The sequence below is a fragment of the Lactuca saligna genome, chromosome 7, assembly GCF_052625555.1.
Source record: "Lactuca saligna cultivar CGN05327 chromosome 7, ASM5262555v1, whole genome shotgun sequence".
NCBI classification, from domain to species: domain Eukaryota; kingdom Viridiplantae; phylum Streptophyta; class Magnoliopsida; order Asterales; family Asteraceae; genus Lactuca; species Lactuca saligna.
In genome coordinates, this window is record NC_136423.1 from 51,635,143 (window position 1) to 51,652,133 (window position 16,991).

General features: G+C 36.4%; 1 protein-coding gene across 1 annotated transcript; it reads right to left on the reverse strand.

Annotated features, from left to right (window-relative positions):
* Nucleotides 1-453: 453 nt before the first annotated feature.
* On the reverse strand, nt 454-4,982 carry LOC145004841 (S-adenosyl-L-methionine-dependent methyltransferases superfamily protein). The gene is made up of 8 exons (XM_078963847.1): nt 4,602-4,982; nt 4,098-4,198; nt 3,858-3,998; nt 3,677-3,758; nt 2,303-2,496; nt 1,547-1,658; nt 1,059-1,163; nt 454-793 (listed from the first exon to the last, which is right to left on the reverse strand). Exons 1-8 carry the CDS (start codon nt 4,770-4,772, stop codon nt 665-667), a joined length of 1,035 nt encoding a protein of 344 aa, XP_078819973.1. The 5' UTR covers nt 4,773-4,982; the 3' UTR covers nt 454-664.
* Between the last annotated feature and the right edge of the window lie 12,009 nt (nt 4,983-16,991).

Below are 16,991 nucleotides of genomic sequence, written 5' to 3' on the forward strand. Positions count from 1 at the left end.
ACGATGATGCGTAAGGATTCATCCGGGTGATTTTGTTGCCATAGTATATTGCTTCCGGTTTAAGTGGTTAGGTGACGTAGTATCGTCATTGTATATGGGCTGACCCATACAACCTTATGTGGAAACTTGGTGGATAGAGGTGTAGAGGTCTTTTCTGGGTAGCTATTAAAAGAAAAACATACATATTGACACTAATATATTTTGCTGAGGACACTTGAAATACAATAAGGTTTATATTCTAATTTAGATGTAACGTTTGTTTTACTTTGACTCGCATTATTAGAAAATAACATCATCAAATGCAAGCATAGAATTTTTTCGGTAATAAATTGGAAAGACTTTCAAGAAACTATCACAAAAACAAAAGCTTACAATAAACTTTGGGCGTTTAGTTTCTTATAACACATTAAGTATATCTTGTTATTTATATCTGTCGAAAGTGGTGGGTTTGAATTTAATAAGATAAATATAAAGCCTCATATATTGCCTTCTAGGCTTTGACTTTCGCCAAAGTTAAGGCTTCATGGAGAAATGATGAGCTAAATAGGAAACATGGGTATTGTCTTTCACAACCTTCTATCATATGGTAAATCAATAAGAACTTAAAATATTTATACAATCTGAAAAGTATTAACATTGACTTTCAATATTCTAGGCTTGACTTTCATGGCTTCTGTGCAGAAAACATAATGAAAGCTTGCTGAACTTTGCTTGTGTAGTTTGTAAAACCACATGATTTGATCAAGTCCTCTATCTCTTCTTCTGTTAAATAATTATAATTCCCAGAAATCCTCTGCCAAAAAAATATATATGTATAAGAATAAGAAAAAAGTCAGAGAACAATATTAACTTGTTAGGCTATTTCCGATGATGAGGATGAGGGCATTCATGTCTTTTTCACAAACTACTGATCGAGGGCGAGTCTTTGTGACTTTGTCTAACCTTTTTGGGTGGGGCAAAAAAGTTGGTATTTTGTCTTATCAGTCCAACGCACACCAAACACAGTGTGTCTTGTCCTGTGTAACTAACATGCCATAAAATTACCAAACTGCCCTTACTCGGTCAAAAGGCCTTAGTATTGCAGGAGTTGATGAAGTTGATCGTAGAAATGTTGTCCCAACAAACACACCACCACTTCGTAATATACGATTAATTTCTGCAATCTATAAAATGAAAGCAAATCAAAGGCAAAACTCAAGAAGCTTATGAAGTTTAGGGTTTCGAGAAAATTAAAGGATAATGATTCGAATCCATGGAACATGAGAATAGTTTGCTTTAATCCATTAAACTCATATATATGATGTTTTATTTTACTTAATCAAGTAAGCTATATGTAAGTGTTTCTTTTTTACTTAACTCAGAAAAAAAATGACTTAATAGAGAAAGTAATGAAAACGAAGCTTTCTCAGTATCGAATTTCTTGACAATTAACTTACAATTCAAATAAAGAGTGACTAATTTTAGATTTGTAAAAATAATCATACTAATTGAAAATATGAAAAAAAAAAATACTAGAGTTGACCTTAAAAGTCAAAGGGTAACTTACTGCATTTGAAGGGGATGGCCAACAATGCAAAGCCGCACCAGCATGAACTGCATCAATTGAACCTGATGAGAATGGAAGCCTGGAAACATCTGCCCTTACAAGTGCAAGATTTCTGTAATTTTTAAGTATAAAAAAAATGAGTTTATTATATAAAAATATTTAAGCCTGTCTTTGCTACATGGGACATGAGGCAACTTGAAAAAACTTTCTAGCGCTATTTTGCACACATGAGAGATCGTAGGTGGTAGAAAAAATAACATTTTTTGTCCCATTTACATGGGCCCCAGTCTCAGTCCCACAACAAAAAGTAACATTTTTTTGTCTTATTCCCAAAAAGGCAAGACAGTTAGGTGGGATTGAGTCTGAAACCCATGTGGGTGTAGTACCGATTAGGAATTTTTGTCTTATTCCCAAAAAAGTGAGACGGTTAGGTGGGATTGAGACTGGGACCTATGTGGTTGCTGGTCCCAATTGGGAATTTTTGTCTTATTCCCAAAAATGTGGGACAGTTAGGTGGGACCCATGTGGGTGCCGGTCCCAATTAGAATTTTTTGTCTTATTCTAAAATAGGTGGGATCCGTGTAGGAATTTTTGTCCTACCGTCCACATTTCTAGTGGAGCAAAAAGTAGGAATTTTTGTTCCATTGACATCAGTCATAATCCAATGCATGCCAAATACAGTATAACGTGATTTGCCATGTCATGTCCTGTGTGACAGACACGGCTTGAGGGAAATAGGGAAGAGGATATACTTACGAGCTTGAAATTGTGTCGTCAAGTTTAATAAAATCATAACATTGACGGAGCATATTTTCAGAAAAATCAAGAGCTATGACTTTCGAGTAAATTCCTGATTTTGCAAACTTGCGGGAAAATAAACCGCTTCCACAACTAACATCTACTAAACTTCCACCTTCTGCTGGTTTGAAGTAGTCTTGAGCCATGTTGAACTATAAAATGAGAATTTTAAGTAAGAAATGAAAAAGGGTAAATGTCACCCTTGTGTGCCCCACAAATCGGTCCCACAACCAATATGAAAATGGTAAATCACAATGCACTAAGAATCAAACGGTCCTATAGTCAACATGAGGATGTAAAGTAAGTCACAATATCACCAAAACAAACTAAGTTGTCTTATAGTTACTGCATTTAGGGACAAATTAGTGTCTAACTATACACATAATTCAAGGAAGATTCAACTATAAGTAAAATGTCTTAAATACCCTTGGAGAATGGTGGAATAGGAGAATCTTGTGGGTTTAGATCAATATAATTGAATCTTTATAACGATGGCGTTTTGGTAATTATATGAAAAATGGTCCAAGAAGTTGGAGAAACGTTTACTTAGCAATTTTTTGGGAGGAATGGAGCAATAACTACTCTTTGTTGTTGGGTGGAATGAAAGGATGAAGGAATGGAATAAGCAAGGAAATGCCGTAATTGAATGAATCATTACATTCTGTGATCATGTTTGGTTGTCTATAGGATTGGAATGAATCATCACACTCGGCTAAGGAATGAAAACCAACAATTTGAAAGGAATCACTCCTTCATTAATGGTCCATTCCATTCCATCAGGCAAGACAAACAACAATTTTTTTTAATTCGATGGAATGAACCATTCCATTCCTTTGTCATACCTTATGTAGTGTTTGGTATGATGGAATCATAGGAGGACTAAAGTGGTTATTCCATTGGAATGAAAAAAAAAAAAATAATGTTTAAATAGTTTGATGAAACGGACTTCACCGTTTATAAGGAATGTGATTACCTTCCATTTTGTTGATTTTCATTACTAAGCAAAGGAGTGTTTTTTTTAGTACATCACGGAATGGAATGAAAAATCGCAATATAAACCATTTTAATTTACGCAAACTCTATAATACTTTTTTTTTTTTTTTAAATTCACAACTTTACTTTTAAAAATAACTACAAAATTTTATTTTTATTATAATCTTAATTGGGTTTAACCATTTTAATGAGCTTCTACTATGTTCAATATTTGAATTATTTAAACAAGATTTCATTACATATTAAGTAGAGTTAAAATAACACATTGTATTCACATTGATCATAAAAATTTCATATGAAAATGCATTCCATTCCTAAAAGCCAACCAATTATACTAACCTCTTCCTCTGGGCCAGGAAAGCCACTAAAGTTAAAATTTTGACGCCATCCTCGTTCATACAAAAATGAAACCAATGGACTCCTAATGAAAAAGATACGTGTCAACGTTTATCATTTATAAAAATTTTAATTTTAAAAAAAAAAAAAAAAAAAAAAAAAAAAAAGTATTTTAATTTCTAACCGAAATAACTCAGTGCGAGATGGTTGAATTTCAACATAATCTTTTGCTCCAGCAATTACAGTAAGATCAAGATACATGTTTTTACTTGAATATGATTTATCGCACGTTTTACATTTGAAACCAGATCGATAGATTGCTGGCCTGAAATTTTGACCGATTTTAAGTCAAACATTAGAGTCAAATCATGTGAATATGATTTATTACCAAATCGACTGGAAATTTGACAAAAATTTAACTTACAAATTGAAACCTGGAGGACCTTTTCTTATAAGTGGTTCGAAACACACAGGGCATGAGAACAAATCACGTTCGCCTAAATCTTGAAGTTGAGTGATTGCTTCCTGTAATAATGAAGTGTTTTTGTAAATACTATGCTCAAAACAAGAGTTGAATCAATTAATATGTATAGATTATATAGGCACCCCCAAAATGCATATTTATCACAGAAACAATTAAGGAATTCTACACGATCAAGACAAAGTACAACTAGAACCCTAAAAATTGAATCAAAACTTCAACTTTCTATCCAATTACATTCCAAATTGCAAAAGAATCTCTAAACACACAAACACTGAGACTTTTTAACAAGGTTTCGGGACTTTCATACGCTCATAATCAAGAAACGAATTACGATAAACAGAAATTTTATTGAAGAAGTACAACTGTTTGTGTTTATGTCCATGAGAGAGAGAGAGAGAGAGAGAGAGAGAGAGAGAGAGAGAGAGAGAGAGAGAGAGAAAGTACCGATACTGTAGCAACGAGGTCGGAAGTGGCTCGAATTCTTAAAGACGGGTATCGGAGGGGAGAACTTAAGTGGGTATACTTAAAAGGAGAAGGGGATTTAGGAATTAATAAGGTACGATGATGAATAGGGCGGAGCAAATGATTAACAGAGGAGGAGGAGGTTGAGGCCATTTTTAGGTGAATTTATGGATCTTTATCTGGTTTTCTTTTGTTGAATTGGCGTCGAATGTATACAAAGAGACCTATATATAATGGTAATTTCATGATGGAGACGAAGAGTGAAGAAATTTATTGTTTTTGTTTCATGGGTTTTTGTTTCGGTGTGTTTGTGTGGTGATCAAGAGAACAGGTGAAGAGAGAAGAAATCTTTATGGAACAAACGAAACCATGTTTTTTTTCTTATTTAGAGGATGCTTAATTGCCACATCTTACATAACTAACCGTTCTTTATTAAAATTATAGAAAATATCAAAAATACCCAAATATGTTAACCATTTTTTGAAAAATAGCAAAAAAAAAAACAAAAAAAAAAAATGCAATTTTCGTAAAATAGTCAACGAAATCTCAGGTAGTTAAGCCTCACTCTCACATCATGTACAATTTGGCTAGCTCCAAATACGATTTGTCAGCTTCATCTGCGGTTCAGTTAGTCCTATTTGTGATTTTGACCCATATATATTAACCCTAATTTTTTCAAAACCATCATTTTGTAGTTTTCGCCTAAGAAATCTCTTGAAGCTCTCTAATGAACAAAAATATGTACTCTCATGTTTTAAGATCTCTACTTATTTAATATATTAATAATCATTTATTACTTGTTATACAATTTAGGATATGTTTGTTTATGATTTACTTAGAAAAAACGAAAAATATATGATTTTTGGTAGACAAAATTAGATCTATGGGTACTGAGAGCATTTCATAGCTAAACATACGAGTTTGAAAGCATTTCATAGTTGAGATGACAAACAAATCGCATATCTGCGATTGTACAAATATATGAGGCATAAATCGTGCATCAAGACATTTACATTCACATATATATGAGTATTGAGAGCATTTCATAGCTAGACACATGATTTTGAGAGCATTTCATAGTTTAGATGGCAAACAAATCACAGATTTATGATTGTACAAGTATCTAATGTGTAAATCGTGAATCAAGACTTGTATATTCGCAAATATATGTTCGTAGATATACCTTCATCTGAGAAGGTACAAGCTACTGATGAACAATTACCTGCGATTTGTGCTTCAGAAGCTTGTACCTTCAATTTTTTTTGTCAAATGATTATTGTTAATTCTTTTGCGCCTTAATTAAAATTTAAGATTTATAGCATTTCATATTTTTGTCATAATTCATATTTATTTTACTAGATTTCAAGTGAATTTTTTTTCAAATATTTATACCCATTTAACGATTTGGTTTTTTCAGCATGTTAGATCAAAATTTTAAAGTGGTTGTTAATATCAAAGGATCGGACAATAAATTATGGGAAGTGATCGGTAAATTGAATGATATCTGATGTAAAATATTCCGGAAGATGGCTTTTTGGTTATTTATTGGACGTCCCATCAGAACAAGGGGATGTATTGCTAATCCATACAAGCGCATTAATGTCTTTAGATGGCCAAAAAAGACTGCATTTTAAGGTTGGAGATAATAAAATGTCTTATGGAGCTGAAGAGTTTTGTTTGATTATCGAATTTAATTTTCGTTTGTATCAAAAAATAGGAAAATAATTGTTGGGGAAAAAAATAGAATGAGGAGACAAAAACATGTTTATTTCGGGAATGTCTATTTTTAAATAAAAACATAGAGTACGATTTACAATCGGTGATATGAAACATTTCATATTTGGCTATTCATTCTTACATGCTTCCAACAATGATGATGTTGAATGAGAGCATGTCTCATATATATTTTGTGTCAATGGTTTTGGGGGAAAGAAACAAATGATTGTATACCTAAAGAGTGGTGTTTTTTTTGGCTCAGAACTTGAATGAGTAGGACATGTATAAGTTGTATAATTTAACTATTCTCTTTTTTACATAGTAAAAATCATTATAATTAACAGTTTTATATTGTAGATTCCTTGAGGGTAGTTACTTAGGAGAATTTACCTTTGATGATGTTGAGGAGACTCAAAAGAAAATCAACAAATATTTACCATTACCTGAGCCTAGATGAGTTTTAAAACGCACAGTGTCTGGATTATGGCTCGATATAAGGTATAATATAATAAGTTATACATTTATATAATTTCAACATTTAACTTAGTTTTTTTAATTATTAATACAATTGTGCAAATACTGTTAGGTTGTGAAGCTTTTATTTGACATTGAGGAGAGTATAAGTGCATAACCAACAAGAAAGAAAAGTGTTTAAGCATAATTGTACATATAAAATGTGGAGTAGAACAAAATTGGTAGGAACATGTGTTTGGTCTTCTACAATACTCACTTAAACTAATCTAGTCTCTACAACATATTAAGGCTACACAAAACGGGAGCTCTCAACTTTAGAATCAATATAATTCTACTATTTATATAGTAGCTACAACTCATAAGTCACAAGACTTGAATTCTCACACATGTCATAAAAGGGGTGAAACCTTCTAGCCATGACAACATGGAGAGCTTTGCACCCTAATATTGTCCCCCTCAAAGCTTGGAATGGATGACTTGGTTTCTAGTTCTAAATGAGCAACTAGCTAACATTTTACCAAGGTTAGGACCCTTGATGGCTCTTCTTCAAGTGGAACCAAGAAAGGTTTCATCACTCCTTCTTCTGACCCAAAAGAGGCTGAATGCTTCTATTGCCATGAAAAGGCACATTGGAAGCGGAACTGTCCAAAGTACCAGCAAGATGTGAAGGATGGGAAAGTTAAACCCAACCATGCAAGTATTTACACTATCATTTCTAATAACTCACTCAATTCTAACTCTTGGGTCCTTGATACCGGTTGTGGTATTCATATTTGTTGTGACTTACAGGGACTAAGAAGAAGTGAGAATGTGGAGCAATGAAGGATAAACTTAATCACGGGGAATAGGAAACTTACACTTGTCACCAAGATTGGAGTTTATACTTTGTCGCTAAGTAGTGGGTTAAATTTAGATTTGAATAAATGTTGTTATTCGCCAGAAATGGCAAGAAATATTATTTCTTTTCATGCATTGTATAAACAAGCTTTCACCTTTTCATTTGATAATGAAGTTGGTTCGATTAATGCTTTCTTTAATAATGTTCTTTATTTTAAAGCATTACCTTGTGATGACGTGTATGAAACAGTATCTGTGGTTGATAACATAGGAAATAATGTATTGTGTATTGATTCTATGAATAATAATAACTTGGATAAACCATCATTATGGCATTGTCGTCTTGGACATATAAGCAAGAACCACATAGGCCAACTCCAAAAGGATGGATTTTGGAGTCGTTTGACCTAAAGTCAGATGATAGTTGCAAATCATGCTTACTTGGAAAAATGACAAAGTCACCCTTCACAGGTTCTTGTGAGAGGGGCGAAGGTTTGTTGGACCTTGTACACACGGATGTGTGTGGTCCATTCAAACATGCCACAAGGGATGCTAATCGTTATTATTTGACTTTTACTGATGATTACAGTAGATATGGATATGTCTACTTAATCAAACATAAGTTAGAGACTTTCGAAAGGTTTAAGGAATTTAAACAGGAAGTTGAGAATCAATTGGACAGGAACATTAAGATGCTTCGATCCGATCGAGGTGGTGAGTATCTTAGTTTAGAGTTCCTTGACTATCTTAGGGAATGTGGGATTGTCTCACAATTGACACCTCCCAGGACACCACAGTTGAATGGTGTAGCTAAGAGGCGTAATCGAACCTTGTTGGATATGGTTCGTTCCATGATGAGTCGAGCTTCGCTACCAATCTCATTTTGGGGTATGCCTTAGAGACTGCCGCCCATATTCTTAATGTAGTCCCTACAAAGAAAGTTGCCAAAACTCCTCACGAGATGTGGACTGGTAAAGTACCTAAACTAGACCACATCAAGATTTGGGGTTGCGAGGCTTTTGTGAGACGCGAGACTCATGACAAGCTAGAACCCCAAAGCGAGAGGTGTATTTTCATCGGCTATCCACAAAGATCCTTTGGTTACCTCTTCTACAAACCTAGTGATAATGTGGTCTTTGTAGCAAGAAGAGGAGTCTTGAGAGAGAGAGAGAGAGAGAGAGTTTATAAGCCAAGGAGACAGTGGGAGGAAAGTTGATCTTGAAGAAATTCAAGAGTCAAGTGGTGAAGGAACTTCAAACGCTAGCCCTCAACCTGAGGAGGAAACTCCTGTTGAGCCAATTGATGAATCTGTACCTCTGAGGCGTTCCAAGAGAGTTAGGAATGCACCTGAGCATTACTATGGTTTCCATATTACTGCAGAAGGTGAGACACTTATTAGTGACGAGACACTAGTAGGTCTGGATGAGCCTAACAGTTACACGGAAGCCATGGCAGGCCCTGAGGCTACTAAATGGAAAGAGGCTATGGATAGCGAGATACAGTCCATGTATGACAATCAAGTTTGGAACTTGGTTGACCATGTACCTAATCATAAGGTAGTTGGGTGCAAATGGATCTTCAAGAAGAAGACCGACATGGATGGTAATGTACACACTTATAAGGCACGACTGGTAGCAAAGGGTTATTCTCAAACTCCGGGAGTTGATTATGATGAAACCTTTTCACCAGTGGCCAAGATAAAGTCTATTAGGGTTTTGTTAGCCATTGCTGCATTTCATGACTATGAAATATGGCAAATGGATGTCAAAACCGCTTTCCTTAATGGAAAGTTGGCTGAAGATGTTTACATGGTTCATCTAGAGGGTTTTGTCAGTTCAGAGTATCCCAATAGAGTGTGTAAACTTGAGAAATCCATTTATGGATTGAAATAGGCACCTCGCAGATGGAATCTTTGTTTTGATGAGAAAGTCAAGGAATTTGGCTTTTCAAGGAGTGAAGATGAATCTTGTGTCTATATCAAGGCTAGTGGGAGCATAGTCAGCTTTTTGGTACTGTATGTGGATGATATACTACTCATAGGAAATGACATCCCAACCCTACAGGAAGTAAAGTCCTAGCTTGGGAAGTGTTTCGCTATGAAGGACCTTGGTGAAGCTGCCTATATCCTAAGGATAAGGATTTTGAGAAACAGGAGTAAAAGACTAATTGGACTTAGTCAAAGCCCCTATGTGGACAAAGTGTTGAAAATATTCAACATGCATAACTCCAAGAAAGGTGAGTTACCCATTTAGAGTAACGCCAGATTGAGTAAGACACAAAGCCCTAGTACTGAGGCTGAGATAGCGGAAATGAGTCGACTACTTTATGCTTCAGCTGTAGGATCGATCATGTATGCTATGACGTGTACTCGACCTGATGTATCTTTTGCTTTAAGCATGGTGAGCAGGTATCAGGGGAACCCTGGCAAGGCACACTGGACTGCGGTAAAGAATATCCTCAAGTACCTGCGAAGGACTAAGGACTGGGTCCTTACCCTTGGTGGGAGTGATGATTTGAGAATTGTAGGGTATAGTGATGCTATCTTCCAGACTGATAGGGATAATTTCCGCTCTCAGTCGGGCTGGGTCTTTACCTTAAACGGAGGAGCAATCACTTGGAAGAGTTCCAAGCAGGAGACAGTAGCTGATTCCACTTGTGAATCAGAGTATATAGCAGCAAGCGAGGCAACAAAGGAGGCTATATGGCTAAAGAACTTCATTGGAGACCTTGGAGTTGTACCAGCTATAAAGGAGCCAATGGAGATTTTTTGTGACAGCAATAGTGCGGTTTCCTTAGCCAAGGAACCAAGAAATCATGGGAGATCCAGACACATTGACAGAAAATATCACTTCATCAGACATCGAATAGAAAAAGGAATCCTTGTGGCAAAGAGGGTATCATCAGATGAGAACCCAGCAGATCCCCTCATGAAGGGACTGAGTAGGGTTAAGCATCTCCAGCATGCTCGGAGCATAGGGCTGAAGGATGATATAAGTTTTAGTAGTTAGATAAATTATGAAATTTGTAAAGTGTAATTGATATTAGATGATGAATAAAAGGTGTTTTATTTATGAGTAAAGTGTTTCTATCTCTTGTCGATCGTTTATTATATTTCTTTTGCATGTTTTGACTTCCAGAATAATTATTTTTGGTATATCATATTATTCAAACCTCCACAGTCATTCATACGTCGGAAGTAGGTATGAATCAAGACTGTCATGATTGGTTGCAGAGGTCTAAGGTGTTGGACATGGCTACAACAATCATGAGTGCTCATAAGTTCTGAGCATTGGACTCAACCCACGCTTACTGGAATCACTTCATGGAATTTTATCTCGAGTGATCGTGAGACGGTAATATTATATAAGTCTTCAAACCTAGAGATATGATTTGTTACTTACGAGTTGATTATGCATTGATTGTACGAAAACGCATTGGTAACTCGATGTTATAAAATGTGCCTTTATGTATAATTCAATGAGTGGTAGAACAAACATATGAGTCGAAGTTTATCTATTCCTTCTAGGATTAGAAGCGATATCTGGGCCTTTCGATGATTTTGTTTTGACCTATGTATCGGGCCCGGTCAGAACTAAATTGATGTGTTCAGTTAAGTTCTATGTCAAACAAATCGGAAATCGGGAAACAAATGCTGGACAATAAGTAAGACCATGTTCCATGTATTTGTCTGGCTGATATCTTGAATAGAGGATTATATGATTACTTATCCAAAATGGCGCGTTCTAGTTCAACAGAGTTTAAAGAGCTACGATTGCTGATCGGTTCCTGAAGTCATACTTGCAACTATAGGTATTAGACTTATCCAAGTGGGAGACTGTTGGATATAGTGTCTAGGTCCATAACTATATTTGGTATGTACTTGACCTGACCCGACATGGTCCATTTGGGTTGCACTTCACCCGAACAATTTATGGATATTCTTTTGAGAATAGTACAAGTTATGATTTATTAATATATTATAAGTTATAATATATTAATATAAGACCATATTATTTAATTAGTATTGATCTATAATTAATCTAGGATTAATTTAGAGATCAAAGATATTACTAATTAAATATGGGTTTCTATATTTATATAGTGTGGGCTAATAGTTATTTGGAATGGGCTAGGCTTGCATGGAAAAGTCCATGGATACTCCATGGAGCTTTAACCCATGGATCTCATGGAAATGAAGAGACATGGGTATTAGGGTTTACATGGATGTAACTCTAATCCACCACACTATATAAAGGAGGCTTTGGTTATTGAAATCAACACTAGTTGACACTTGTTGAGGTGAGTAAAGCAAGAGGGCCGATTTCAAGATAGTACTGACTATTCTCTCAAAGTTCCAAGTTTGTGGTAATTTGTGATTTCCATTTGAGGCATTCACACTATTGGTGCTACGCTCTAAAACTCCAAGCAATCAACTACTACTACAAGGTAAGTATTTTTACTAGCTTTATTTTATTCATGTTCCCCATGCCATGCTAGTTAGGATATGAACCTTGGAAAAATAATTATTTGCATGTATCTTAGACAAACATAGATCCAAGGTTTATTAGGGTTGCATGTACACTTAGGAAGTGTTAGAATGCTCAAAACCCATCAATTCAGGGGGTAGATGACTGATATCATAAGGAGTTCCTCAACAGCTAATGGCAGAAAAGTGTGAGAATCAAGGAAGATCCTAGGGGCTAGTTTTAATCATATGAGTATGCTGATAGAGGAGAGCATTCGCTGGAGAGCGACTAGGTGTAACGAGATTGCTGATCGAGAAGGTTGAGCAGCTACTTAGGAAATCTATGTGACATCCCCATTTTCACGGCCAGAAAAGACCGATTTTGTTTATGCTTTATAAAAATCAGAGTTTGTCTTTTAATAAAAATGTTGCGGAATTCGTTCCCAGAAAAACACGATAAATACGTTATTAAAACATTTTCGAAGAAACGTATTTTATTCATTTTAAAACGTTTGGGATGTAATCGTCAATACAGGAACATAAGCATAAACAGAACTTACATTTATTTACACTAGTGATCTACATCTCTTTAATCTCTCAGTGTAATGTGACTTCATATCAACACCTGTGATATAAATAAACTGATTGGGTCAGGTTGGGAAACCTGGTGAGTACATAGGGTTTTCAACCCATAATAATATAATTATTATGTTTAAACAATCAAACAATCAACCCAATTACCCATCCCCATTATCTTCTTTACTCTTAAGGATTTATCCTAAGAGTCATCTATTCTGCATTCGTTTATTCCGAAGTCCCTTACTTCCAGGGTTATAGGACTGTCACTAAATCCATAGCTGCCAATGTTCATTCATAAAGCACTAATTCCATAGCTGCTATAGTCTATTCATCGGGTACTAAATCCATAGCTACCAGTGTTTATCTAATATGTACTAAGTCCATAGCTACCAATTCCTTAACAGGTACTAAATCCATAGCTACCGGTGTTTGTCCAATAGGCACTAAGTCTATAGCTGCCGATGTTTATTAGTTAGGCACTAAGTCTATAGCTGCCAATGTTTACTCACATCATCTTTTCTCTCTCACCATTCATCTATCTGTATATCATACCCAACATATTCGTGTATATAAAATACGTATACAGTTTAAATCATCTAAAACATGTATAAAAACATTCATCCAACATAGACAACAAGTATACAGATAATATGCACACATAGCACGTAGTTTATATAAAATACTTCATATCTCTGTGTAAGATGAAAGTAACTACGCACTCACTTGAAAAGGTGGTGATTCCGAACTCAGACAACGCTTCACTTCTTGAAAAAAATAATTTCCTTCGACGAAACAGCGGGTTTTATAGAAAACCAGGCTTTGCTTGGAGCAGCATTCCCATGCAGAAAAGCTCTTCTTCTCGGAGCCGTCGAGCACTCAGGGGCTTCCGCCTTGTGCTAGGGAGGTTCCATAGGCTTTTCGGGGGGTTTCGGGGCTAGAGAGAGGTTCTAGAGAGAGAGAGAGAGAGAGAGAGAGAGAGTAAAGAGAAGAAAGAATGAGAAAAGTTTGAAGAAAATGAGGGTGGGAGAGGTTCTATTTATAGGGTGAATACGGCTGAACTTGGTGTCACATGTCACCATCTAGTGGCAAGACTTGGGGAGAAAGCAATGACCAAGATTGTGCCACATCACCCATTTTAGCACAACACACTTCCGACTTCTAAAATCCATAACTTTCACATACGACCTCCGTTTTTTACGTTATTTATATCCATGTGTAGTTAAAAATAATATCTACAACTATCATTTTGACTCCGTCAACTAATTCTCGACCGATCTTAAATTTAACAGTACGAGGTGTTTAGACTGTTAAATAACCGCGAAGAATTCGTAACTCCTTCATACGGACTCTGTTTTCGTCTGTCTTTTTACTGTTAAGTTCCTATTAATGAGATATTCAACTCTCATTTAAGTCACGTAAGCCAAAAACCGCTCGAACTAAAATTCGAGTTTCGGGTCGTACACTGATAAGCCGAATCTTAGAAAAATCATAACTTCTTCATACGAAGTCAGATTTGGGCGTTCTTTTTATGGATTTTCTCAGTTCAACATATTATACGACTTTCTTTTAGATCACTAAGGATAAAAAGCCCTCCATCGCAAAATCACTATTTACGCTTCCTAGTGCCGTGCCGGTTCCGTCATGAAACTTCGACGGGTCATAACTTCTTCGTTATAACTCCGATTTCGACGCTCTTTATATGTACGGAAACCTTGTGACATATTCTACAACTTGGTTAAGATTATTATTCTAAATAATCTTTTATCGAAAAGTCATTTTCGACCCCTATTACCTCTAAATTGACTAGCCTGGATCTACGGGCGTTACAATTATCTCCCCCGTAGAATGATTACGTCCCAGAATCATCAACGAAATAGGGCTCGTATAATGACTCAATATGTCATCTCTTCATCCTAGGTAATAATTGTAACTTCTATATTCCTTCAATTCTATCTCTTAGACTCATTGACTGTAAGCGGTACTCGATCGTGTACCTGGTCTCTTCCTCAGGCTAGACTCCAAATTATGACCTTCAAGTCACAATCTCGATCCTTACTGGATACGAACTTGAGATAAGTTATTTTATTACTACTATGGATCTATGTGTCATATTCTAATGACCTATCATCGTATGTTGCAACGCTTTAGACTTAGGTCTCTTAGAGTCAAACTCCAAAATAGAGTATACCTTCCTTCATGTTCTAATGTGATACAATCACATTTTAATATGTAGCATTTCTAGCTACCAACTTCTTTAACAATCATCGTGATACTTCTACTGATTGCCCTAGGTTAGCTTTCATTTCAATATTTTGGTTTAAGTTAGATGCTACATCGAACTTGGTTCTCTGAACCACTTAACATACTCATCGTATTCGGACTCAATATGATATGACCACTAGGGTTAGAATAACAACAATCTTCTTAGTCATGACTGACATGATGGTAACTACATGCTTGAATAAAACAGACTCAATTATTGGCTTCTTGGTAACCTTGTGACTTTCCCTGATCCAAGCGCGAGTCATGTGCTTCCGGTAGTATATGCATCTACTACCTTTCACACCTACTCATACTCGTCCCAAGTATTGTCTCGCAGTTTTCCAAGTCACCATACAGGAAAAATCATATAACAGTTTAACACATCAGATAACAAAACAAGGGCTTTATTATTTCTCGAAACTATTACATAGGTGTTCAAGTTCACCCTAGACTATGCCTCTAAGAGGCTACATCATGTGGTTTTATCTATTAGGCTACATCCTAACTAGATCTTCGGGTATAGATTCCTTATCCTTGGTTTCTCGCGTGGTTTTCCGCTTTGTCAAGGATCATGTGGAATGCCCTTGGCCTTGGTGGTGTTTCTGGTCTTGCTGCTTTATTTTTCCTCGGGCAGTCTCTGGACATGTGCCCCTTGCCTCCACATCCATAACATACTTTATCATTATGTGTGTAATCCTTGGAATAATGACTAGTCCTTCCATATTTGTAACAAGTCACTTCTTCGTTGCACTTCCCACAATGCTTCTTCTTGCATTTATCACACCGTCTCGCTTCACCTCCATTTCTTCCTTGTTGGACCTTGAAGGTCCTTCAAACTTCCACTTCTCTCCTATCTTATCTTTTTCTAGACCCTTTTCTCTTATCTGGGCCTCTACGTTCTTAGCTGCCCTAACAACTGTTTTCAAGGTAGTTGCCATTTTGACCATTGGGCCAAAGTCTGTGGGTAATCCATTAGCAAACCTATCAATCTTGGAGAGTTCAGTAGGCACCAAGTAGGAGAATAGCTTCATCCTCTCGGTGAATGCGGTGGCATACTCATCAACACTCATCTTCCCTTTCTTCAGGTTCTGAAACTCGTTGTTTAGGTCTATCAGATCTATCTCTGAGCAGTACTGCATTTTAAACTGTTCCAAGAACTCTTCCCATGACATCCTTAAGGCTTCTCCTCGTGGCATCGTATCTACCAATAGCTTCCACCAGCTCAAGACTCCAGTTTTTAGTTGTCTTACAGCGAAGATGGTTTTCTGTTTCTCGCTACAGTCGCAGCTCTCAAACACCATCTCCATCTCGGAGATCTAATCCATAATCTCAACCGGCTTCGGGCTTCCTGAGAGACTCGGTGGTTTCGCACCCAGGAAATTCTTGTACATTCGCCTATCCTTTTCGTTTCTTCCCTTCGGGCCTTCCCTTTGTTCGCCTTGAGTCCCCACTTGACTCGCTTGGCGGCTGTAGTTCCCTTCCTCAGAATGTTCGGGAATTAGCTCGGTCGGCTCAACATGTATGGTAGGTTCGTCCCTATTTTCGTGGAACATCTGTCACATTTCTTCCCTTTGTTCAGCTAGCATAGCTTAAATCATAGCTTGAACTCCAGCCATGGTGACTGGCTCAGGTGCAACTTCTTCTACAACAGGTATTTGTTGTACCCCTGGGGGTTGGTTCCTATTTCCATTTGCGTTTACGTTTCCACTACGGGTCCTTGCCATCTTGATCTATACACTGAATAAGGTGAATCTAGATCTTTATTTAGGATTGACGTTTAAATCATCATTATTACTCCGAAACGTTTATATGCTAGTTCTAATATCGTATTCGTACGTTTAGAATCCTAAACACATAAGGTTTCCAGATCCGGTCGACAACAGACCATAGATCCGATCAAACTATAGCATAACAAATCATTTAGCACATAAAATCAATTTAGTCATCATTCCTAAATTAATCTAGTGCTCACACCTCACAATCATCGCTTAACATTCTAAGTTTAAGTCTAGAAATAAATCCATATTCCTAGTTCGCTT

Bases quoted from the DNA above. Each gene is read 5' to 3' on its own strand.
- LOC145004841 (XM_078963847.1), bottom strand. From the start codon at position 4,772: ATGGCCTCAACCTCCTCCTCCTCTGTTAATCATTTGCTCCGCCCTATT. The intron at 2,497-3,676 runs GTTAGTATAATT...CTCATTTTATAG, and splicing joins TTCCTGGCCCAGAGGAAGAG to TTCAACATGGCTCAAGACTA. The intron at 794-1,058 runs GTAAGGGCAGTT...TTTTTTTGGCAG, and splicing joins TACTAAGGCCTTTTGACCGA to AGGATTTCTGGGAATTATAA.